General features: G+C 39.9%; 1 protein-coding gene across 1 annotated transcript in view; it reads left to right on the top strand.

Annotated features, from left to right (window-relative positions):
• The window catches only part of ZSWIM5 (zinc finger, SWIM-type containing 5), a 317,188-nt gene extending 292,674 nt beyond the window's left edge, over nucleotides 1–24,514 (top strand). Inside the window, exons 12-14 of the mRNA XM_006839698.1 lie at nucleotides 22,218–22,381; nucleotides 22,870–22,951; nucleotides 23,652–24,514. Of these exons, the coding sequence (XP_006839761.1) occupies nucleotides 22,218–22,381; nucleotides 22,870–22,951; nucleotides 23,652–24,514 (1,109 nt within the window). The remainder of the gene's footprint in view (nucleotides 1–22,217; nucleotides 22,382–22,869; nucleotides 22,952–23,651) is intronic.
• The last annotated feature ends 756 nt before the right edge of the window (nucleotides 24,515–25,270 follow it).

Raw genomic sequence — 25,270 nt, 5'->3', positions numbered from 1 at the left:
TATCAATTACTCATATGCAAATTCAAACTGAAGCTGAAGAAAATGAAAACAAGTCCACAAGAGCCAAAATATGACCTTGAATATATCCCACCTGAATTTACAAATCACCTGAATAACGGATTTGATACATTAAACACTAAAGACCAAAGACCAGAAGAGTTGTGGGATGACATCAAGAACATCATACATGAAGAAAAAGCAAAATGTCATTAAGAAGACAAGAAAGAAGGAAAAGGTCAAAATGGATGTCAGAAGAGACACTGAAGCTTTCTCTCCAGCATAGAGATGCTAAAGCAAGTGGTAGAAATGAGGAGAGGTCCAAGAGCTGAACAGAAAATTTCAAAGATCAGCTCCAGAAGATAAAGCCAAAAATTACAGCCAAATGTGCAAAGATCTAGAATCAGAAAACCAAAAAAAGGAAGAACACATGCAGCATTTCTCAAGTTGGGGGAACTGAAGAAAGAATTCAAGCTTCAACTTTCATTATTGAAAGATTCTCTGGGCAAATTATTGGATGATGGAGAAAGTATCAAGAGAAGGTAGAAGGAATACACAGAGTCACTGTACCAAAAGAAAATGGTTAATGTTCAACCATTTCAATAGGTAGCATATGATCAAGAGCCAATGATACTGAAGGAGGAAGTCCAAGGTGCATTGAAGGAATTGGCAAAGAACAAAGCACCAGGAATTGTTGGAATAAAAATGGAAATCTTTCAAGAAAATGAGGCAGCACAGGAAGCACTCATTTCTGCCAAGAAATTTTTGAAGACAACTGTCTGGCCGACTGATTGGAAAAGATCCGTGTTTGTGCCCATTCCAAAGAGAGGTGACCCAATGGAATGCAGAAATCATCAGACAATGTCTTTGATATCTCATGCGAATAAAGCTTTACTAAAGGTAATACAGAAGCAGCTGCAAGCATACATTGACAGTGCAGATATAGAAGTACTTAAAGGACCAAATATAGTGAACCAGAGATACCAATTTATAATAAAGTCAACTACAAAGCAAAAAAAAAGGGAATAATGTAGATACAGAACTTCTAAATGTCAAGGAAGGCAAGGAGATCTCAATTAAAACAGACTATTTAAATGGGGCAAATTGGTAACCTCAATGATAGTAAGTACATCTTCACATCAAAATAAAAAAGGAAAATCAGAAAGATTTAGTAAACATTAATACAAGAAGCTCTGGTAGAGTAGTGGTTACGAATCAGTGTGCTAACCTCAGGGTCAGCAGTTCGAAACTACCAGCTGTTCCACAGGATAAAGATGAGGCTTTCCACTTCCATAAAGATTTACAGCCTTGGAAACCCTGTACGGGTTCACTATGAGTCAAAACCGACTCCACGGCACATAACAACAACAACAATACAACAGAGAAGTCCTGATGTGGCATTGTGGGATAAAACATTTGACCACAAGATTGGTGGTTCAAACTCACCAGCCATTTCTTAGAAACCCTACACAGGGTCTCGATGAGTCCAAACTGACTCAACAGCACTTAACAACAGTAATAGCAATACAACAGAAATAAAGAAAATGAAAAGAAAACCGTAAACAAAATAATTATGTGGAACAAAGAAACCAGCTGCATCACACACACACACAAAAAAAAAAAACACAGAAAATAAAAGCAATCTGTTCATACCTATGGATAATTACACAGAATGTAAATGGATTAAATGCACTACTTAAAAGACAAAGTAGCAGAATGGATAAGAACACATGTTTCTTTAATATGCTGTTTACAAGAGATACATCTCACACACAAAGAAATAGACTGAAAATCAACGGATGGAAAAAAGATATCAAGCTAATGGCAATCAAAAATGAGCAGAAGTGGTCATTTTAATCTCTGATCAAATAGATTTTAAGGCAAAAACCAGCATAAGAGACAAAAATGATTAAAGGGTCAGTTGAATAAGAGGATATAACCACAATAAATACCTATGCCCCCAATGAAAGAGTGTCAAAATACATAAATCAACTCTATTAGAACTGAAGAAATATATAACTCTATAATAATAATAGATTTTAATATGCCACTTTTGATGAACAGAACAACTAGAAAGAAATTCGACAAAGAACTAAACAACAAAAACTTTATAGACATACACAGAGCACTCGACCCAACAACCGCACAATATACATTCTTTTCCAGTGCATATGGAGCATTCTCCAAAATAGACTATGTGTTAGACCACAAAGCAAGCCTCAATAAATTTAAAAACATCAAAATATTACAAAGCATCTTTTCAGATCACAATGCTATAAAGTTACAAATCAATAGTAGGAAAATCAAGGAAATAAATACATAAAAATTGAACAACATTCTGCTTAAAAGCTACTGGGTAATAGACAAATAAAAATTAAATTAAAAAATTCCTTGAGTCAAATGAGAATAACAATACAGCTTAACAAGACCTTTGGGACACAATAAAAGCAGTGCTCATAGGGCAAATTATAGCAATAAAAGCACACATCCAAAAAGAAGAAAGAACCAAAATCAACACCTTAACATCTCCAACAATTAGAAAAAGAACCATAAAGTAAACCTGCCACCAGAAGAAAAGAAATAATAAAGGTTAGAGCAGAAATAAATGAAATAGAAAAACAATAGAATCAAGAAGTCAAGAATCTGGTTCTTTAAAAAGATGAATAAAAATCAACAAACCACTGGCAAATCTAACAAAAAAAGAATAAAGAAAAGATCCAAATATCACAAATTATATGGAGGATATCATGACAGAACCAATGTAAATAAAAAGGATAATAACAGTATACTATGAAGAACTGTACTCTAAAAAATTTGAAAACCTGGAAGAAATGGACAAATTTCTAGAAACATATGACCTACCTAAACTAACACATGCTGAAGTAGAAAACTTGAACAGGCCTATACCAAAAGAAGAAATTGATCAAGTCATTAAAAAACTCCCAACTGAAAAAAAGCTCATGCCCAGATGACTTTACTGGTGAATTCAACCAAACATTCAGAGAAAAGCTGACACCAATTCCACTGAAACTATTGCATACTAAAAGAATGGAAAACTCCCAAATTCATCTTATGAAAAAAGCATAACTCTGATACCAAAACCAGTAAAGACATCACTAAGAAAGAAAACTATACTGATATCCCTAATAAACACAGATGCAAAAATTCTCAACAAAATCATAGCGAATAGACTCCAACAATATATCAAAAACATAATACGCATCATGACCAAGTATGCGAGACTCCTAGTGTGGCACTGTAGGATCAGCACTGGACTGAAAACAACAAGATCAGCAGTTCAAACCCACCAGCTGCTCCTCAAAAACCCTATACAGGGTCACTATGAGTCAGAACCAACTCAATAGCACTTAAAAACAACATGCAGGGATGGTTCAATATTAGAAAAAAAATCAATGTAATTTACCATATAAATAAGAAAAGGGAATAAAACACATGATCATATCAATTTATGCAGAATAGACATTTGACAGAAATCCAACATTCATTCTTGATTTAAAAAAAAAAAACCTATGCAAAATAGAAACAGAAGGGAAATTTCTCAGCATAATTAAAGGCATATATACAAAACTGGTATGGCATTCTAGGATCAGCACTGGACTGCAAACTACAAGATTAGCAGTTCAAACCCACCAGTAGCTCCTTGGAAACCCTACACAGAGTCGCTATGATTCAGAACCAACTCAAAGGCACTTAACAACAAGAACATACAAAACCAACAACCAATATCACTCTCAATAGTGAGAAACTGAAGTCATTCACCTTGCGAACAGGAACCAGATAAAGGATGCCCTTTATCACCACTCCTATTCAATATTGTGTTGGAAGTCTTAGAGTTTTAAGGCAAGAAAGGGAAACTGTTGTTGTTATTAAGTGCCTTCAAGTCAGTTCTCACTCATAGCGACCCTTTATAGGGTTTCCGAGGAGCAGCTTGTGAATTGGAGCCATCGACCTTGCAGTTAAATGACCTTGAGGTCAAGTACATTATTCCACAGCGCCACACCAGGAATTAAAGACATCTAAATTGGCAAAGTCCTGGTGTGGTGCTGTGGGTTAATGCGCCAGACTGCAAAGCTGTTTGAACTGCAAGGTCGATGGTTCAAGCTCACCAGCTGCTCCTCGGAAACCCTATACAGGGTCGCTATGGGTCCGAATCGACTCAACGGCACTGAACAACAACAACAAATTGACAAAGAAGTTGTAAAACTCTATTTACATACAATATGATCCTATACTTAGAAAATCTAAAATTCCACAAGAAAATTATTGGAACTCATTGATAGATTCAGCAAAGTGACAGGGTGCAAGAGCAACATTCAAAATTCAGTTGGATTCCTTTACACTAATAAAGAGAACTCTGAAAAGGAAATCAGGTAAACAGCACCATTTACAATAGCAACCCAAGAGATTAACTACTTGGTAATAAATTAACCAAGAAACAAAAGACCACTGTAAAGAAAATTACAAAATGCTACTACAAGAAACAAAAACAGATGTGCAGAAATGAAGGGAAATGCCCTGCTCGTGGATGGGAAGACTTAACATTGTGCAAATCTTGACACTACCGAAAGCAATATATAGATATAATGCTATCCGAATCCAGATTCCAACATCATTCTTTAAAGAGATGAAAGGAAAGGAAAAGGACCCCAGATGAGCAAATCATAAAGAAGAAGAACAAAATAGGTGGCCTCTCACTTCCTGATCTCAAAACCTACTACACAGACACAGTAGTCAAAATAGCCTGGTACTAATACAACAAAGAGGAGCTCTGATAGCGTAGTGGTTACGAATCGGGCTGCAAACCTTAAGGCCAGCAGTTCGAAACTACCAGCCGCTCCGTGGGAGAAAGATGAGGCATTCTGCTCCCATAAAGATTTACAGCCTTGGAAACCCTGTACAGGGTCGCTATGGGTTGGAAACGACTTGACAGCACTTAACAACAACAACAAATATAACAAAAAATACTTAAATTAATGAAATAGGTAAATTCATCCACCTACAGTCAGTTAATCTTTGACAGAGGGCCAAAATGCATTAAATGGTGAAAAGATAGTCTCTTCAACAAGAGGTGCTGGAAAAATTGGAAATCCATTTGCAGAAAACAAAAAAATTACCCATACTTCACACCATATACAAAAATGAAGTCAGTGTGAATTAAAGATTTTAATGTAAAATATAGAACTATATAGATTGTCAATCAAAAAACAGGAACAAACTTAGGAGTTCTGATACATAGCACCATCAACACATATACTATCAAACATAACTAGAACACACAAACAGAAGACAAAATAGATGACTTGGAACTCCTAAAAAGTAGTCTGTTACATGCATCAAAGGATTTCACCAAAAGAGCAAAAAGAGAACTCACAGACTGGAAAAAAATGTTTGGCATTTTTTTTATCAGACAAAGGACTACTCTCCAAAATTTACAATACACTTCAGTGCTTCAACAAAAAGACAAATAATACTAAAAAAAAAAAGACAAATAATCCAATTTAAAAATGGGCAGAAGACATGAACAGAGATATTTAACCCAAGAAGACATTTAAGTGACTAACAAACATGAAGAAATACTCAAAGTGGTGAACAGTGGTATGGCACTTTCTCAAAAAGTTAGAAATAAAAATACCATATGACCCAGCAAGCCCTCTAGTTAGTATATATCCTCAAGATATAATAGCTGTGACAGGACTAGATCTGTGCACACCCTTGTTCACTGCAGCACTCTTCACAACAGCAAAAAGATGGAGGCAACCTAAATGCCCCTCAACAGAAGAATGGTTAAACTATGGTACATACACATAATGGAATATTTTGCAATATCGAAGACTAACTGAGAATCTGCAACCTGGAGGACATTATGCTGAGTGAAATTGGTCAATCACAAAAGTACAGATATTGCATGAGACCACTGTTGTAAAAAGTTAAGAAGAGATTTTCTTGCTAAGTGAAACATTCTCTGATGGTTACAGGGGGAGGAGGAAAAAGTGAATACTGTTAACTGATGGTACATGTAGCAGATTGCAATTATTGTGATGACATGAAGTGTGTAATTTATTGAATGTGGAACTGATGATCTGTTTTGTAAACCTACACTCAAGTCACAATAAAAAGTTTTTTTTAAAAAATTAAGAAAAACATCAGAATTCTGTGCAAACTCTTACAGAATACTGGAGGAGAAAATATTTCCTAGCTCAGTCTATAAAGTCAACGTTGTTACACTGATACCAAAATCAGACAAAAATTATAAGAAAAGATAACTAAGGACTTATTCCCTCATGAATATATGACAATTTTTCTTATATTTTATCAAATGGAGTCCAACAATAAATAAAAAAGGATAATATATCCTGCCTAAGTTAAGTTTTTCCTAGAACTGAGTGTAAGGTTGGTTACCATAGGAAAATCAGCCACTATAATTCACCATATTAATAGCTTAAAAAAGTGAACCCATATAGTCATCGTAAATAACAGGGTCTGTGGTCGTTGCTGCTGTTAGGTGCCATCAAGTCCATTCTGACTCATACTAACCCTGTGTAACACAGAACAAAATGTTGTATAGTCCAGTGCTATCCTCACAATCATTGCTCTGCCTGAGCCGGTTGTTGCAGCCATTCATCTCATTGAGCATCTTACTCATTTTCATTCACCCTCTACTTTTGCCAAGCATGATGTCCTTCTCCAGGAACTGGTCCCTTCTGATAACATGTCCAAAGTAAGTGAGACTGAGTCTTGCCACCCGTACTTTTAAGGAGCAGTCTGGCTGACTTCCTCTAAGACAGATATACATATTTTTTTATTATTCTGGCAGTCCATAGTAATTTCAGTATTCTTTGCCAACACCATAATTTACATGCATCAATTCTTTTTCATTTCTCTTTATTGCCCAGCTTTTGCATGCATGTGAGGTGATTGAAAATACCATAGCTTAGGTCAGGTGCACTTTAACCAACGAGAGATCTGCAGTAATAAGTACATGACAGTAATATATCAAGGTTAATTTCCTGGTTTTGATGGTCATGTTTTGAGTATGTAAAAGAATGGCCATGTTGATAGGAAATACACAATACAGCATTCAGGGTTGATGGGGCTTCAGTTCAGTTACTTGCTTTCAAGTGATTCAGAGATAAGAAAAGAGCTCTCTGTATTATTCAGGAAACATTTCTATAAATTTGAAATAATTTCAAAATAAATGAAATATTTGATAACATTGTTGGCAAAGGTGTGTAGAAACTAGCACTCTTTAACCTTGCTGGTAGAAGTCTAAATTGGTAATGCCTTGTGGAAGGTAGTTTAGCACTAAATATCAAAATTACAAATGCACATATCCTTTCACTCAGCAATTTCACTTCCAGTATTTTGTCTTACAAAAATGTTTGTAAATGTGAAATAATATCTGTATAAGGAGCCATGGTGTGGCACTGTAAGGTAAGCACTAGACTTCTAACCACAAGGTCTGTGGTTTAAACCCTATACAGGATCACTATGAGTCAGAACCAACTCAACGGCACTTAACAACAAGGTCATTCATTCCAACATTGTTTGTTATTGAAAACAATCTAAGTATCCATCAGTAGTAGATTGATAGATATATTACTTTAGGTCCCAAATCTCTTATATGCAAATCCAAAATCTGAAAAAGTAATTTAAACCGCAACATTTTCCCATAAATTTTACAGCAAATCCTTACTTCAACTGACATGAAACATTCGGTGTTTCTCAACATTTACCAGTCACAGACACCTCTGTTATTCACCTTTTTGGTTTTGCTAAGGATCCCTGATGGTATAGTGGGTTAAGTGTGGGGCTGCTAACAGCAACATTAGCAGTTCAATCCACCAGCTGCTCTGCAGGAGAAAGATAAGGCTGGCTGCTCCCATTAAGATCGACAATATTGGAAACCCTCTGGAGCTGTTCTACGCTGCCCGGTGGGCTCATCAGGAGTCTGAATCCACTTGGAGGCGACAGGTTCTGTTTTTGGTTTTTTTGTTGTTGCTATTTTGCGACTTGAAGCTTAATTGTCTGTAAAAACATCAAATTCTGAAGCCCTGGTGGTGGCACTGTGGATTAATCATTGGGCTACTAACTGCAAGGTCTTCAGTTCAAAGCCACTAGCCACTCCTGTAAGGATTTACAGTCTCAGAATCCTATATAGGGGGGCTATGAGTCAGAACTGACTAGATGAAAGAAAAGGAAGCATTTGTAATTATCAATAGCATAGAAAATAGACTCATTGCCGAAGCTTGATCAAGGTGTGCCTATGGGGCATCTCACTACAGAATATGATATGGAAATCAATACCATAGATGACTTGAAGAAAGAGTCCTGGTGGTGCCATGGTTAATAGCCTGGATGCTAACGGAAAGGTCAGCAGTTTGAATCCCGTAGCCCCTTGACAAGAGAAAGATGTGACAGACTAATCCCATAAAGATTACAGCTTTGGAGATTGTGGGTGCTGTGAGTCGGAGTCAACCCAACAGCAGAGTTTGGTTTTGGGGACTTTGATTTGAAGAAGTAGACAAAGTGTTTACAGGTACAATAATGACCAGACCTAAGGAAGAATAGAATTTTGAGAAGGCAAAAAATGAAGATGTTGCCATGATTAAATGGAGTCAGCAATGAAGTGTGAATAGCCATTGAATATTCCAGAAAGGACTAAACATTATATAAGTACAGACTATTCTGAACATTGGTTGTAGACATTTTAAGAATCATCAAGTTATAAAATATATGACATCTAAGATGAAAAACCTTCGGCTAACAATTTATACAATAGATTCATGGACCACATGAACATCTGGCTCGATGGCCCTGAGACCAGAACTAGATGGTACGTGACTACCACTACCAACTGCTCTGAAAGGAATCACATTCCGGAAAAAATGTGGAGCAAAATTCAAAATCATAAAAAAGACCAGGCTTATTGGTCAGATAGAGACTGTCAGAACCCCATGACTACAGCCCTTGGTCACCACCAGGTCTGAAATTGAACTCATACCTGTGGCTTAATTTTTAGCCAAACAATTAAAAAAAAAAAGTAGCGGAGACAAAAACACTTGTGATGTACACACACCACAAAAGGATCAAACATTTGAGATCAAACAAGCAGCATTTACCTAAGGTCAAAATTCAGCAGAGTTGGGGAAGAAGGAGGCATAGAAACAAGAACTCTAGGAAAGAAGTGAGATAAGTGATGTTACCTTGTTGTTGTTGTTGTTAGGTGCCATTGAGTTGGTACAACTCATAGCAACCCTATGCACCCCAGAACGAAACACTGCCCGATCCTGGACCAACCTCACTACTGTTGTCACGCTTGAGTCCATTGATGCTGCCACTTGGCCAATCCATCTCGTTGGGGGTCTTCCTCTTTTTCTCTGACCCTCCACCTTATCAAACATGATATCTTTCTCCAGCGACCAGCCCCTCCTGACAATATGTCCGAAGTATGAGAGACGAAGTTTGGCCATCTTGGCCTCCAAGGAGCGCTCTCTCTGCACTTCTTCCAAAACGGATCTATTGGTTCTTTTGGCAGCCCATGACACTTTCAATATTCTCCTCCAACACTGTAACTCAAAAGCATCAATTCTTCTACGGTCTTCCTTATTCACTGTCCAGCTTTTCGCATGCATATGATGTTATTGAAAACACCATGGCTTGGGTCAGGCGCACCTTAGTCCTCAAGCTGACATCTTTGCTCTTCAACGCTTTAAAAAGGTCTTATGCAGCAGATTTGCCTAATGCAATATGACGTCTGATTTCTTGACTGCTGCTTCCATAAGTGTTGATAGTTGATCCAAGAAGAATGAAGTCCTTGACAACTTCAATCTTTTCTCCATTGATAAGAATGTTGTTTATTGGTCCATTGGTGAGGATTTTTTTTTTTCTTGACATTGAGATGTAATCCATACTGAAGGCTGTGTTCTTTGATCTTCATTAGTAAATGTTTTAAGTCCTCTTCACTTTCAGCAATCAAGGTTGTGTCATCTGCATATCACAGGTTGTTAATGAGTCTTCCTCCAATTCTGATGCCATGTTTTTCTTCATATAACACAGTTTCTTGGATTATTTGCTCAGCATACAGGTTGAATAAGTATGGTGAAAGAATACAACCCTGTTGCACACCTTTCTTAATTTTTAACCATTCAGTATTCCCCTGTTCTGTTCAAACAACTGCCTCTTGGTCCAGGTACAGATTCCTCATGAACACAATTAGGTGTTCTGGAATACTCAAACTTCGCAATGTTGTCCATAGCTTGTCATGATCCACACCATCGAAAGCCTTTGCGTAGTGAATAAAGCACAGGCAAACATCTTTCTGATATTCTTTGCTTTCAGCCAAGTTACCTTAGTGGACTGCAATAATTAAGATGACACAAGTATATGATTTGTTGAATGTAAAACTAATGAGCTGCTCTGTAAACCTTACACAATTCACAATAAAAACTAAAAATGAAAAGCTGCTAGTCATGAAGTATATGAAAATTACATTAACAGACTTACTAAGATAACTTTTAGTGAAAACCTTAGTTCCAAAATATATATACAGTACATATGACTTAACTCTGTTCTGACCCATGTTCTTAAGAAACAACAAAAAAAAGAGCAAAAACCATTAACAAGGACTAATGAGCAAACACCCAGAGGTTTTAAGGTAAAAGGACTTCAAGCATAGACTGAATGGTCTGACTGAAGGTGGCTTTCAACTGCAAGGTTAGAGATTCAGACTTGCCAGCCGCTCCTCAGAAACCCTAGACAGAGTCGCTGAGTCAGAACCAACTTGATGCCACTTAACAACAAATAATGATCAAAAAAGCATGGGTAATAAAATAAATATTTTCTGATTGGTTCAATAGTTTGTACAGTGACAGCTCATTATACACAAGCTAGACTGGCCAAAAAAAAAAAAAAAAAATCTATATAATTTTATTATTCCTGGACCAGGATTACACACACCCATACCTCTTTGAACTTCATGTGAAAAGTAACACTTTTAGCGTATACTTTCTCTCAGTGCAATACAATCTTGTGACTAAGGAATTTTACTCCCAATGAAGAGCAAATATAAAAATTGAGGGAACTTCAAAAAGTTTGTGAAATTTTTCAATTATCTTTTCATTCCACTTTTCCATAAACTTTTTAAGCCCCCGCATATGTTCTTTACTCTATTTAGGCAGCAGTTGATTGTTGTTGTTTGTTGTTTAGTGCTGCGAAATCGGTTCCAACTCATAGCAACCCTGTATAGGGTTTCCAAGGAGTGGCTAATGAAATCATACAAATGCAAGTCTCCCCTCAAAATTATTCCAGTCAAAAAACAAAAAAGGACTGGAGGACCCCCAAGACTATGACCTTCAGCCACACAAGTCTGGAACAGAACTCGCCTGCTCAATTTTCAACCAAGCAGTACACAGGTATATGCTTGGGGGGAAGGGGGGGAGGTAGGGTCGGACAACAACACAAGTGATGTATGCACATCACAGAATGGTCAACCATTCAAGATCAAAAGAGCAGCATTAACCTACAAATGAAATTCACAAGTTGGGAAAGAAGGAATGGAAACAAAATCGCAGAGCACTTACCAACAGCAACAATACCACTGTGATGGTTGGAGTTCTGGTGTGGCACTGTAGGATAAGCACTAGACCACAAGGTCTTTTTGAACTGTAGGTCAGTAGTTTAAACTTACCAGCTGCTCCTCAGAAACCCTATACTGAGTCTCTATGAATCAGAACTGACTCGACAGTACTAACAACAAAAAATGTGATGGCTGGGACTGTGGTTGCTTTGGCAGGATCAGACCAATTGATTTCACGGGCCTTTTACAGTGTTGGAAGAAGTATAGCCAGAGTGCTCCTTGGAGGTCAGAATGGCCAGACTTCATCTCTCGTACTTCAGACATATTGTCAAGAGGGACCAGTCCCTAGAGAGGGATATCATGTTTGCTAAGGCATAAGGTCAGAGAAAAAGAGGAAGACCCCCAGTGAGATGGATTGGCAAAGTGGCAGCATCAGTGGGCTCAAGCATGGCAACAATTGTGAGGTTAGCCTAAGACCAGGCAGTGTTAACATTCTGTTGTGCATAGGGTCACTGTGAGTTGTTACCAACTTAATGGCACCTAACAACAGCAATGAGAAAATAAGGGACCCGGATGGCACAGTGGGTTAAGTGTTGGACTGCTAACCAAAGGTCAACTGTTCAAACCCACTACAGCTTTACAGGAGAAAGATGAGACAATCTGCTTCTGAAAAGATTTACAGCTTTGGAAACCCTATGGAACAGTTCTACTTGTCCTACAGGGTTGATATGAATCAGAATTGACACAGTGTCAGCAGGTAATGAGAAAGTATGTAGCCTCATTACTTACACCAAGTCAGTCAGAACCTTGCTATCAAAGGGTGATAGGCAGCATCACCTGGGAGCTTCTTAGAAATGCGAATTCTTGGACCCAACTCCAAACCTACTAAACTAGAATTTCTGGGGGCATAGCCCAAAAATATGTGGGTTTAAAAATTTCTCCAAGTTATTTCTTTCCACTTGTATGATTTTATCTTTATTTGACACAAGTGAACTATTAAAGAATATGCTTCTTTGCTTCTAGAAGGGGAGCACAAGTACTTAACTTTTGGCAATTGAAATAAATGCATATTATGTAGCCACATTAAGATACTTATGAAGATCAAAACTACAATCTTCAGTATGGATTTCACCACAGTATAAAGAAAACAAACTCTTCATAAGAGGACCAATAAATCCATCTTGATGGATGAAAAATCAATGTTATCAGACTTCATTTTGCTTGGACCCACAGTCAACACTCATGCAAACAGCAGTCAAGAAATCAAATGACATATTACAATAGGCAAATCTGCACAAGACCTCTTTAAAGTGTTAAAAGAGCTAAGATATCAGTTTGAGGACGAAGGTGCACCTAACCTAAGCTGTGGTCTTTTTAATTGCCTCCTATTCATGTGAAACTTGGACAATAAATAAGGAAAAGTGTAGAAAAATTCATGCATTTGAATTGTGTCAGAGAATATTAAAAGTACCATGGACTGACTTACTGATGAAGATCGAAGACCACAGCCTTCAGTATGGATTGGACTTCAATGTAAAAGAAAACAAAATCCTCACAACTGGTCCCGTAAATGGTATCGTGACGATGGAGAAAAGATTGAAGTTTCAAAAGACTTCATTTTGATTTGATCCAAAATCAGCACACATGGAAGTAATCAAGAAATCAAAAGACAAGAGACCTTGCAGTTAGCAGCCCAACACATGGTGGACAAGGTGGCAGAGTAAGCAGATGCACTGAGTTGACCCTCTGTAACAAAGACATGGGAGACTGAGTGAAACAGATACAGGTGGAGCTGCTGGAACCATGAGCATCAGAGAATATGAGAAAGGTGGATTGAGTACCTACTGGAGGAGGAGGCCAAACAAGAGCAGAAAGAAAAAAGAAAAACAGATGGCCTGTGGGCTGCTATGGTGTGGCATGGCCATTTGGAGCATTTGCAAACAGCTGTGGATACAGTGGCTTGTGGGCACAAGACTCAGTTGGAGTTTGGCTGCAAGGGAGTGCAGTAGTCCCTTGTTCCTTCCTGGCAGCTGGAACCATGGCTAGTCCCTGCCATCGCCAACCCAGTAGCTAGTGGCACCCCCTCCTGCACAACCTCTGCCTGTGGTCAGATGCCTGGCATAACACACCTGCTTCTGGAGACGTGAACCTGCCAAGAACTGCACTGTACAGTGAACAAAGAACTAACTGCATCCATACTTCCTGTCTCTACCACATCCACCAGAAGACAGGTGGTGAGTGCCTGGGAATATACCAGTATACAATCATCAACTAAATATAAATACGACACAATAGAGTCTTGAAGAAAACAGACAATTTCAGCTTACAAATAGAAACAAGACAGAGTGCTTCAAATAAGTCACCAACATGCTGCTGCTGCTGCTGCACGCCATCAAGTCACTTCTAACTCATAACAACCCTGTATAGAGTTTCCAAGACTATAAATATTTATGGGAGCAGAAACCTTCATCTTTCTACCCCAGAGCAACTAGTGGATTCAAGCTGCTGACCTTGCAGTTAGCAGCCCAACACATAACCCACTCCACTACCAGCGCTCCTTGTTGCTATTGTTAAGTGCCATCAAGTTGGTTCCAACTCATAGCAACTCTCTATAGGGTTTCTGAGGAGCAGCTGGTGTGTTTGAACTAACCTTGTAGTTCCCAGTCAGAAAACTGTAACACTGGAAACGGTTTCAGAACTACCTGATAAGGAATTTAAAAGAATGCTAATTAGGCAACTTCAACGGATTGTAAGAAAAATCAAGAAAACTACAGATGAAATCAAGGAAAATACAGACAAATCTATGGGAGAAACTGAGAGGGGGTAATTGACAAAATAACTGAAAAAAATAGGAACCATACAAAAACAGCAATTAGAAAGCCAGAAAATTAATACTTAGACTTCAGAACTAGATAATACACTAAAAGGTCAAATAAGTAGAATTGAGTCAATCAAATGCCAAATTACTGAGCTTGAAGAAAAACCTCTCGATATTTATCTCTAGAGGAACAATCAGGGAAAAAAGTAACAAAACGTCCACAAAGAAAGTCTAAGATGTGGGACACTTTAAGAGGAAAACTTACATGTGATAAGAATTCCAGAATAGGAAGAGACAAAAAACAAAAAAAAAGCCTTAGATAATATTTTCTGAGAGTTGTTGGAAGAAAACGTCCCTAAAATCATGAGGGGAAGAAAAAAATAGCCATTAAAGAAGTTGAATGAGCTCCGAATAGGATAGACCCCAAATGAAAACCAAGACATATTATAGTCAAACTTTTCAAAACCAAAGACAAAGAAAGAATCCTGAGAACAACTCAGGAAAAATGAAAAGTTAACTATAAAGAGAATCAATAAGACTAAGTTCTGAGTTCTCAGCAGAAACCATGCAAGCAAGAAGACAATAGGATGACATATATAAATCTCTGAAAGAAAAAAATTGCCAATCAGTAATCATATCCAGAAAAACTGTCCATCAAATACAATGGTAAAATTAGGTCGCTTTCAGACAAACAAAATAAATTTATAAAAAACCAGACCAACATTGCAAAAAATATTAAAGGGAGTTCTTTGGCTAGAGAACCAACAACAGCAGACAACAACCTGACATTAACATGCATCACCTAGATTCAACTCAGAAGTATGAAAAATAAAGCAATTCCACCAGGAATTGATGGAATCAAAATTGAAATCTTTCAAGAAAGTAAGGTGGCACAGGAGCCACTCACTCATCTCTGCCAAGAAATTTGGAAGACAACTATCTGGCCGACTGATTGGAAGAGTTCCATACTTGTACCCATTCCAAAGAGAGGTAACCCAACGGAATGTGGAAATCATAGGGCAATCTCTTTAATATCCCATGTGAATAAAGTTTTACTAATGGTAATACAGAAACGGCTGCAAGCATACATTGACAGAGAACTTCCAGAGTTTCAAGCCGGATTCAGAAGAGGCCATGGAACGAGGGATATCATTGCTGATGTCCAATGGATCTTAGCTGAAGCAGAGAATATCAGAAAGATGTTTACCTGTGCTTTATTGACTACGTAAAGGCTTTCAATTGTGTGGATCATGACAAGCTATGGACAACATTGTGAAGTTTGAGTATTCCAGAACACTTAATTGTGCTCATGAGGAATCTGTACCTGGACCAAGAAGCAGTTGTTCGAACAGAACATGGGAACACTGAATGGTTTAAAATTAAGAAAGGTGTACGACAAGGTTGTATTCTTTCACCATACTTATTCAACCTGTATGCTGAGCAAATAATACGAGAAGCTGGGTTCTATGAAGAAAAACGTGGCATCAGGATTGGAGGAAGACTCATAACAACCTGTGATATGCAGATGATACAACCTTGCTTGCTGAAAGTGAAGAGGACTTAAAACATTTACTGATGAAGATCAAAGAACACAACCTTCGGTATGGATTACATCTCAATGTAAAGAAAACAAAAATCCTCACCACTGGACCAATAAACAACATTCTTATCAATGGAGAAAAGATTGAAATTGTCAAAGACTTCATTCTTCTTGGATCAACTATCAACACTCATGGAAGCAGCAGTCAAGAAATCAAACGACGTATTGTATTAGGCAAATCTGCTGCACAAGACCTTTTTAAAGTGTTGAAGAGCAAAGATGTCAGCTTGAGGACTATGATGCGCCTGACCCAAGCCAAGGTATTTTCAGTAACTTCATATGCATGTGAAAGCTGGACAGTGAATAAGGAAGACCATAGAAGAATTGATGCTTTTGAGTTATGGTGTCGGAGGAGAATATTGAAAGTGCCACGGGCTGCCAAATGAACCAATAGATCCGTTTGGAAGAAGTGCAGCCAGAGTGCTCCTTGGAGGCCAAGATGGCCAAACTTCATCTCTCATACTTTGGACATATTGTCAGGAGACCAGTCGCTGGGGAAGGATATCATGATTGGTAAGGTGGAAGTTGAGAGAATAAGAGGAAGACCCCCAATGAGATGGATTGGCCAAGTGGCAGCATCAATGGAGTCAAGCTTGGCAACAGAAGTGAGGTTGGCCCAGGATCAGTGCCATCATCAGGTTGGTACTGACACAAAGCGACCCTAAGCACACAGAACAAAACACTGCCTGCAGCTGCGCCATCCTCACTGGTTATGCTTGAGCCCATTGCTACTGCCAGAATGTCAAGCCATCTCATTGGGGGGTTTCCTCCAAGGAACATTCTGACTGTACCTCTTCCAACACAGACCTGCTTGTTCTTCTGGCAGTCTACAGTACTTTTAATATTCTTCTCCAGCACCGTAACTCAAACGCATCAGTCCTTTCTTATTAATTTTCCAACTTCCACATCCATATGAAGCAATTGAAAATACCATGGCTTGGTTAAGGAGCACTTTAGTCCTCAAACTGACATCTTTGCTCTCCAACACTTTAAAGAGGTCTTGTGCAGCAGATTAGGTTAATGCAATACGTCACTTGATTTCTTGTCTGCTGCTTCCATGACAATTGAAAGCATTGTTCTGGTATTCTTTGCTTTCAGCCAAAATCCACCTGATGTCACAAATGGTATCTCTAGTTCCATGTCTTTCTGAATGTGACTTGAGTTACTGGCAATTCCCTGTCAATGTACTGTTGTAGCCATTTTAAAATTATCTTCAGCAAAATTTTACTTGCATGTTATATTAATGGTATCGTTCAGTGATTTCTACATTCCACATTCCAGAGTCATCACTCTCTAATCAATTGACCAGGTACCTGTCCTCCAAAATTTCTTGTCATAGATGAGGGAGTCCCTCCAGTACCACACCAGTTTGTTGAAATTTTTCAATTGGTATTCCCTCAATTCCTGAAACTTTGTTTTTTGCCAATGACTTCAGTGCAGCTTGGACTTCTTCCTTCAGTCCCATCAGTTCTTGATTATATGATACCTCTTGAAATGGTTGAACATTGACCATTTCTTTTTGATACAGTGACTTTGTGTATATCTTTCTTCTTCTTTCGATACTTTCTGCATTATTCAATATTTTGTCCATAGATTCCTTCATTATTTCAAGTTGGGGCTTGAATTTTTTCTTCAGTTCTTTCAGCTTGAGAAATGCTGAGTGTGTTCTTTCCTTTTGGTTTTCTAACTCCAGGTCTTTTCACATTTCATTATAATACCTGACTTTGTCTTCGCAAGGTGCCCTTTGAAATTTTCTGTTCAGCTCTTTTACTTCCTCATTTCTGCCATTCATTTTAGCATCTCTACACTGGAGAGCCAGTTTTAGAGCCTCTTCTGACATCTATTTTGATCTTTTCTCTCATTCGTGTCTTTTTTAATGACTTTTTGCTTTCTTCCCATATGATGTTCTTGTTTTCGTTCCACAGTTCTTCTGGTCTTTAATGTCTAACGCATCAAATCTTCTCATGAGATGGTCTCTAAATTCAGGTGGGATGTGTTCACGATCTTATTTTGGCTCTTGTGTCCTTGTTTTAACTTTCTTCAGCTTCACCCTGAACTTGCATATAAGCAATTGACAATTTCACAATCAGCCCTTGACCTTGTTGGGACTGATGATATTGAGTTTACCCACTGTCTATTCCCACAGATGTAGTCAATTTGATTCCTGTGTATTCCATCTGATGAAATCCATGTATATAGTCACATCTTACGACATTTTAAAAAGATATTTGCAATGAAAAGTCATTGGTGTTGCAAACTTCTATCATGCAATCTCCAATATTTTTTCTATCACCACGGCCATATTTTCCAACTGTCCACCCTTTCTCTTTGTCTCCAACCTTCACACTCAAATTACCAGTAATTTTCAATCCATCTCAATTGCATATTTTATCAATTTCAGACTGAAGAAGCTGGTTAGAATTCTTCTGTTTCATTATCACTGGCTTTAGTGGTTGTTGCATAAACATGAATAATAATGGTATTAACTGGTTTTCACTGTAGTAGGCATATGGATATTATCTTACCATGGATGACATTGTACTTCAAGATGGATCGTGAAATAGTCCTTTTGATGATAAATGCTACACTATTTCTCTTGAATTTGTTGCTCCTGTACCAAATGATTGTCAGATTCTAGTTGATTTCAGCTCTGATACATAGTGGTTATGAATTGGATTGCTAATCTCATGGTCAGAAGTTCAAAACAGCTAGCAGTTCCATGGAAGAAAGATGAGGCATTCTGCTCCTGTAAAGATTTACAGCCTTGGAAACCCTATATGGAGTCACTGTGATTTGGAACCAAGTCCATGGCATATAACCACCACCACCAATGCTTAAGATATCAATCTTTATGCATTCCATTTCATTTTTGACAACTTACAATTTTCCTAGATTTATACTTCTTACACCCCATGTTCCAACTATTAATGAATGTTTGCACTGTTTCTCTTCATTTTGAGTTGTATCCCATCAGCAAATGAAGGTCCCGAAAGCTTTACTCCATTTGCGTCATCATGGTCTACTCTCCTTTGAGGAGACAGTTCTTCCCCAGTTAATTATATGAACATTTAACAGTCATTTAAGCATAAGACTTGTATGATAATGATGATGAGATGTAACAGATGGAAAAATTATCCATAGACATATGGAAAAATTTGTAATAACTGGCATTAAATAACATAAATTTTTCAATGAGAAAAAATTTTGGCCAATGTTAAATGTTACACATTTAAAAGACTGGTTATATAAATACTCATATTAATGAGGCACATGGCACTAAAATTAGTCCTTTTTTAAAGTACTGATTCATCACTAGAGAATCTTGTATATGGCCCATCATTAAATGTCCAACTCTAATCTTTGGTGAAAATAATAGCAATATTGATAAAGCCATTTGTCCAAGATCCTCAAGCAACCATTGTAACAAATATAAATTGCATATATATGTACAACAAATATTTAGCTTAGTTTGTAGTTTTATTGAGTCCTTTCCCTAGAAATACACAGTACCAAGTATTTGGGGGTCTATATTTATCACACTATTTCATTTATCCCCATAAGTCTGTCGGTTTGTCATACTGTGATGGCTTGCATATTGCTTATGATAATTGAAGCTATGTCACTAGTTTCAAACATCAGAGGGTCACCCATAGAGGACAGGTTTCAGCAGATCTTCCAGCTTAAGGCAGACTAGGAAGAAGGAATAGGCAGTTCACTTCTGAGGGATTGTTGCTGTTAGGTGCCATTGAGTCAGTACCGACTCAAAGCAACACTGTGCACAGCAGAACAAAACACTGCCCTGTCCTGGGCCAACCTCACAATTGTGCCATGCTTGAGTCCATCGATTCTGCCACTTTGCCAATCCATCTTGCTGAGGGTCTTCCTCTTTTTCTCTGACCCTCCACCCTACTAAACATGTTATCCTTCTCCAGTGACTGGTCCCTCCTGACAATATGTCCAAAGTATGAGAGATGAAGTCTGGCCATCCCAGCCTCCAAGGAGCACTCTGGCTGCACTTCTTCCAACACAGATCTGTTTGTTCTTTAGGCAGCCCATGACACTTTCAGTATTTTCCTTCAACACCATAACTCAAAAGCATCATTTCTTCTTTTATCTTCCTTATTCACTGTCCAACTTTCACATGCATAGGAGGTTACTGAAAACACCGTGGCTTGGGTCAGGCGCACCTTAGTCATCAAGCTGACATCTTTGCTCTTCAACATTTTTAAAAGGTCTTGTGCAGCATATTTGCCTAATGCAATACTTTGTTTGATTTCTTGACTGCTGCTTCCATGAGTGTTGATGGTTGATCCAAGAAAAATGAAGTCCTTGACAACTTCAATCTTTTCTCCATCAATAAGAATGTTGTTTATTGGTCCAGTGGTGAGAACTTTTGTTTTCTTTACATTGAGATGCAATCCATACTGAAGGCTATGGTCTTTGATCTTCATGAGTAAGTATTTTAAGTCCTTTTGGCTTTCAGCAAGCAAGGGTGTATCATCTATATATCACAGGTGTTTAATGAGTCTTCCTTCAATCTTGATGCCATATTTTTCTTCATATAACCCAGCTTCTCAGAGTATTGGCTCAGCATACAGGTTGAATAAGTGTGGTGAAAGAATACAAATGTATGGACTGTTAACCATAAGGTTGGTGGTTCAAACCCACCAACTACTCCTTGGAAACCCTATACAAGGTCACTGTGGTTCAGAACAGACTCAGTGGCACTTAACAACAAGATTCATATACACAAACACTATACATATATATAATAAAGAGCTATCATCATTGTAAAAAATTGAATCAGAATATTTACTATACACAAATTGTTTATAATTCTCACAATACTCCTCAAGGTTATTCTTCCCATTTTATAGAAGTAACTGAGCAGTAAATAGCTGATGGTTATACTGGTTCAATTCCAATGTATTTTACTCTAAAGCCTTTACTCCTACCACCACACCTATTTTTTGTTCTATCTTTATTTCACATTGTTGTTGTTGTAAGTGCCATTGAGTTGGTTCTGACTCACAGTGGCCCTATATAGGGTTTCCAAGGAGCAACTGGTAGGTTGGAACCAATGACCTTGCAGTTAGTGTTTATTGTTTACCATTGAGTCCAGTGTTTATCCTACCCTTAATAAGGAGTCCTGGTGTGGCATTGCAGAATAAACACTGGACTGTTACCTGCAAGGTTGACAGTTCAAGTTCACAAGCCACTCCTTGAAAACCCTACACAGGATCACTATAAGTCAGAACCAACTCTACGGCACTTAACAACAACAGTTAATAAGGTATTCCAATCTTTCATACGCTATACTGCCTTCATACAGCAACCTTCACTTCATGCCTTTTCTGTGGAATCTTCCTTGACTCTGTTAGTTCTTTGTCTAGAATCCTTGCCTGTTGAATTAGAAGAGCTAGCCCATCTCCTCTTTGCTCTAGGGAACAATGGGAATGACAAGTCTTTTTTTTTTTTTGGCAAAAAATGTAGCTTCCTGTCTCCTGTATAAGTAGCTTTCAAAATTCATGTGTTCAAGAAAATTATTTCTGGGACCTAAGTGCAGCAGCTCTGTGGGACACTTAGGTTGGTGGTTCAAGCCCACCATGTGTTCCCCTGGAGAAAGTTGAGGCTTTCTGCTTCTGCAAAGATTTACAGCCTCGGAAACCCTATACAGGGTCACTGTGAGTCAGAACCGACTGGACATCACAACAATAACAAAAGAGCCCTGAAGTGGAGCGGCTGGAGACTTTGGATCTGGAGAGAGAGAGGGGCAGTGTGTGGACGACAGGGGGTCAGGCTTGCGGGGTATACCCATTGGTTGATCGATGATACATGGAAGGGATTGTAACCATGGCAAGAAAACGATATACGACGGGATCAATGTGAAGCAGATGTCCTCCCATGTAAACTATCACATAATTCACAATAAAGCATTAAAAAAAAAAGGCCTTGAAGGTATAGAGAGTGAGGGGTTGAGGCAAATCAAAAAGTGAAGAGCAGTGAATTCATGTGGGTGTCTGGGAAGCAAAGGACCTACCAGTGGATTCCTTAGCAATAGAATTGACCACCCAGAAGGGATGGTAGCATTCAGAAGCATTCCGTCAATTGACAGCCAGTTTAGTCAGTCCCTGTAATGATCACCTGGCTGTTCAAGGCAGCTTTAAAGCAGACTCAGCCCCTGCTCCTTCTCTCTGCATCTACAGGGGACACGCTGAGACTCCGAACAATCCTGGAGGCAATACAGAAACACATTCATTCTTCCTCTCTCATCTTCAAATTGGCTCAAGATGCATTCAAGATAGCTACTCCCACAGACAGTAGTACGGACAGCACCCTGCTCAACGTGGCCCTGGAGCTGGGGTTACAGGTATCGGGGGAAAGTGGGCCATCCCTGCTTTAGCCCTCTGACAAAGTGACACTTGACAAGAGATGACATCTCATGGGGCTGGGCACAAGCAAGTCTTATTCTTTCTGTGTCCTCAGAACACAAGTTCTAGGGTGGTCCCTAAAAAGGACTCCATAAATTGGGCTCCATTTTAACATTAAGACCTGAAGCAGTGTTGTTTTAGGCTCCATGGTGTCCCATTCTCTCCTCCCTAGCCCTCATTCCTCCAAGTCACACAAGATGTGGTAATATGTACTCTTATTTGTTACAAGTTCGTCAGAGAAGCCTCCTATCTGGTGGTGGGAGGGATGGGTCAGAGATTAAACAGACCTGTCTACTTATCAAGTGAGAAACAGCTGTTCAAAGCACCAAGTTATTTGTTGAATAAGTGAATTGACTAGGGGATGTGGGGGGGCGGGGGGGTTACAACAGTTAGGCTCAGCCCCCTGGAAATATTCTTTTGTGTCCAGGTGATGCGGATGACCTTATCAACTCTTAACTGGAGGCGCCGGGAGATGGTGCGGTGGTTGGTGACATGTGCGACAGAAGTGGGTGAGTTTCCACCTCCCTCTACCCCCAGGGGAAAGGAGTTTCTAGGCCCTACTCTTGAGAGAGGCCAATGAATCCTTAGAACTCTCATCGTCCCTTTCCTAGATAGAACTGATGGTCTATCTAGGAAAGGATGAGGTTGTTGGTAGGAGGAGAAGACAGCCTCTGTTCAGCCAGCCCAAGCTCTGCCCACTGCTTGGACCATTCCCTGATGTCAGCAGCACTTTGACTGAAAGAATGAATTTTCAGTCACCAGTACTCAAAGTGCTCCTTTGGGAGCTGGTTGGCCCAGTGGTTTGGTCCCAGCCCTTTTCCGTGCATGCTTCTGAGACACCCCAAACAACTTGGAGGTTGACTTCTTTTAGACTCTACCTTGCTTCAGCTAGAACTCCCAGGCAAACCTGGGACCCCTGCTTTACTTAACTGCAGGCAAGTCACAGGCTTTGCTGCTCCATCCTTGTGAGGAGCTAAGAGCACCTTCAACCTTCTCATCTGGGGAAGGAGGAAGTGGGAAGAAACCCCAAACAGAGTCTGGCCATCCGGGATGCTCCCCTTGCCCTGGTTTGCCTCAGATTATCTCAAGATTGCCTATGAGGAGGGAGAACTCATCTCTGCAGGCCAAGTTCTGACCCCAAATGGTAATCTGGGCAGACCTGGATCGGGACCCAGATGGCCACGGCTGAGCTCAGGCTATCTCTGACAGGTGTGCGGGCCCTGGTGAGCATCTTGCAGAGCTGGTACACACTCTTCACCCCCACGGAGGCTACTAGTATTGTTGCTGCCACAGCCGTGTCCCACACCACTATCCTGCGCCTTAGTCTCGACTATCCCCAGAGGGAGGAGCTGGCTAGCTGCGCTCGCACTCTGGCCCTGCAGTGTGCTATGAAGGATCCACAGAGTTGTGCCCTGTCGGCCCTTACGCTCTGTGAGAAAGACCACATCGCCTTTGAGGCAGCCTACCAGATTGCCATTGATGCTGCTGCTGGTGGCATGACCCATTCACAGCTGTTCACCATCGCTCGCTACATGGAGCTCCGTGGCTACCCGCTACGTGCCTTCAAGCTAGCCTCACTGGCCATGAGTCATCTCAACCTGGCCTATAACCAGGACACCCATCCAGCCATCAATGATGTGCTCTGGGCATGCGCCCTCAGCCACTCTCTGGGAAAGAATGAGCTGGCGGCTCTTCTCCCCCTGGTGGTGAAGAGCGTGCACTGCGCCACGGTGCTTTCTGACATCCTGCGGCGCTGTACGGTGACTGCACCTGGCCTGGCAGGCATCCCAGGCCGCCGCAGCTCTGGAAAACTCATGTCCACCGACAAAGCTCCACTGCGTCAGCTGCTGGATGCCACCATCAACGCCTATATCAACACCACCCACTCACGCCTGACACACATCAGCCCCCGCCACTACGGAGAGTTCATTGAGTTTCTGAGCAAGGCCCGGGAGACTTTCCTTCTGCCCCAGGATGGCCACCTGCAGTTTGCCCAGTTCATTGACAACCTCAAACAGATCTACAAAGGCAAGAAGAAGCTGATGCTGCTGGTGCGAGAGCGCTTTGGCTGAGAAAGCAGACACCACCAGGACAGGCTGGGCTTCTGTGTTCCATGAGGTCAAGCCAAGGACATTGAAAAACCTGTGCCCCTTGTAGAACACCTGTGGCTGAAACCAAAGGACCACAGGGCTTAGGATGGAGAGAGTCCAACTCTAGTCATTAGACCTGCCTTGGCAGGGTTCTCACGACAGTCCGCTGTTCTGGAGGAGCTGGGCCCTGCAGATAGATGGAAACCCCACAACATGCCACCTCACCCCTATATCCTATGTCTCCTGGGCTATGGCCCTCTCTCCCTTGGCAAACACAGAACACTGTTCAGTCTCAGGGATCGCTTAACCAGAGAACAGAAGCATTATGGCACTGTAAATACTGTATGTGTTGCCAACCACATTGTAAAGTTGTAACTATTTATAATTCTGTTCTAATTTGATGGGCACTTAAAGTAGTTGTGGGTGGGAGGATAGACTGGTTGAAAGGAGGTCTTTTGTTTTCTGAGGAAACTCACAGCCACTTCTCAGGTTTCCCTTGCAGTGTAGTATATACTGTTGGCAGTGGAAGAGTCGGGGGCAAGCAGTGGGGAGGGAAATGGCCAGTTGGAACAATTCTCATCTAGTCTATGCAGAAACCTCAGGCTGCAGGCCATCAGTGGCTCAGATGTGAGTGAGGAGCAGGGGCTAGGACTTAGACTTTTGCCTCATGAAGCTCTGAGGCCACACTGAAGCTCTTGTTCCAGCTCGGCCTTACACAGCCTCTCAGGAACCTGCTGA

This window comes from Chrysochloris asiatica, unplaced genomic scaffold (assembly GCF_000296735.1).
Source record: "Chrysochloris asiatica unplaced genomic scaffold, ChrAsi1.0 scaffold00026, whole genome shotgun sequence".
Taxonomy (NCBI): Eukaryota; Metazoa; Chordata; class Mammalia; order Afrosoricida; family Chrysochloridae; genus Chrysochloris; species Chrysochloris asiatica.
Note: the sequence above shows the minus strand (reverse complement) of the source record. Positions and strands in the feature narration are given on the sequence as shown.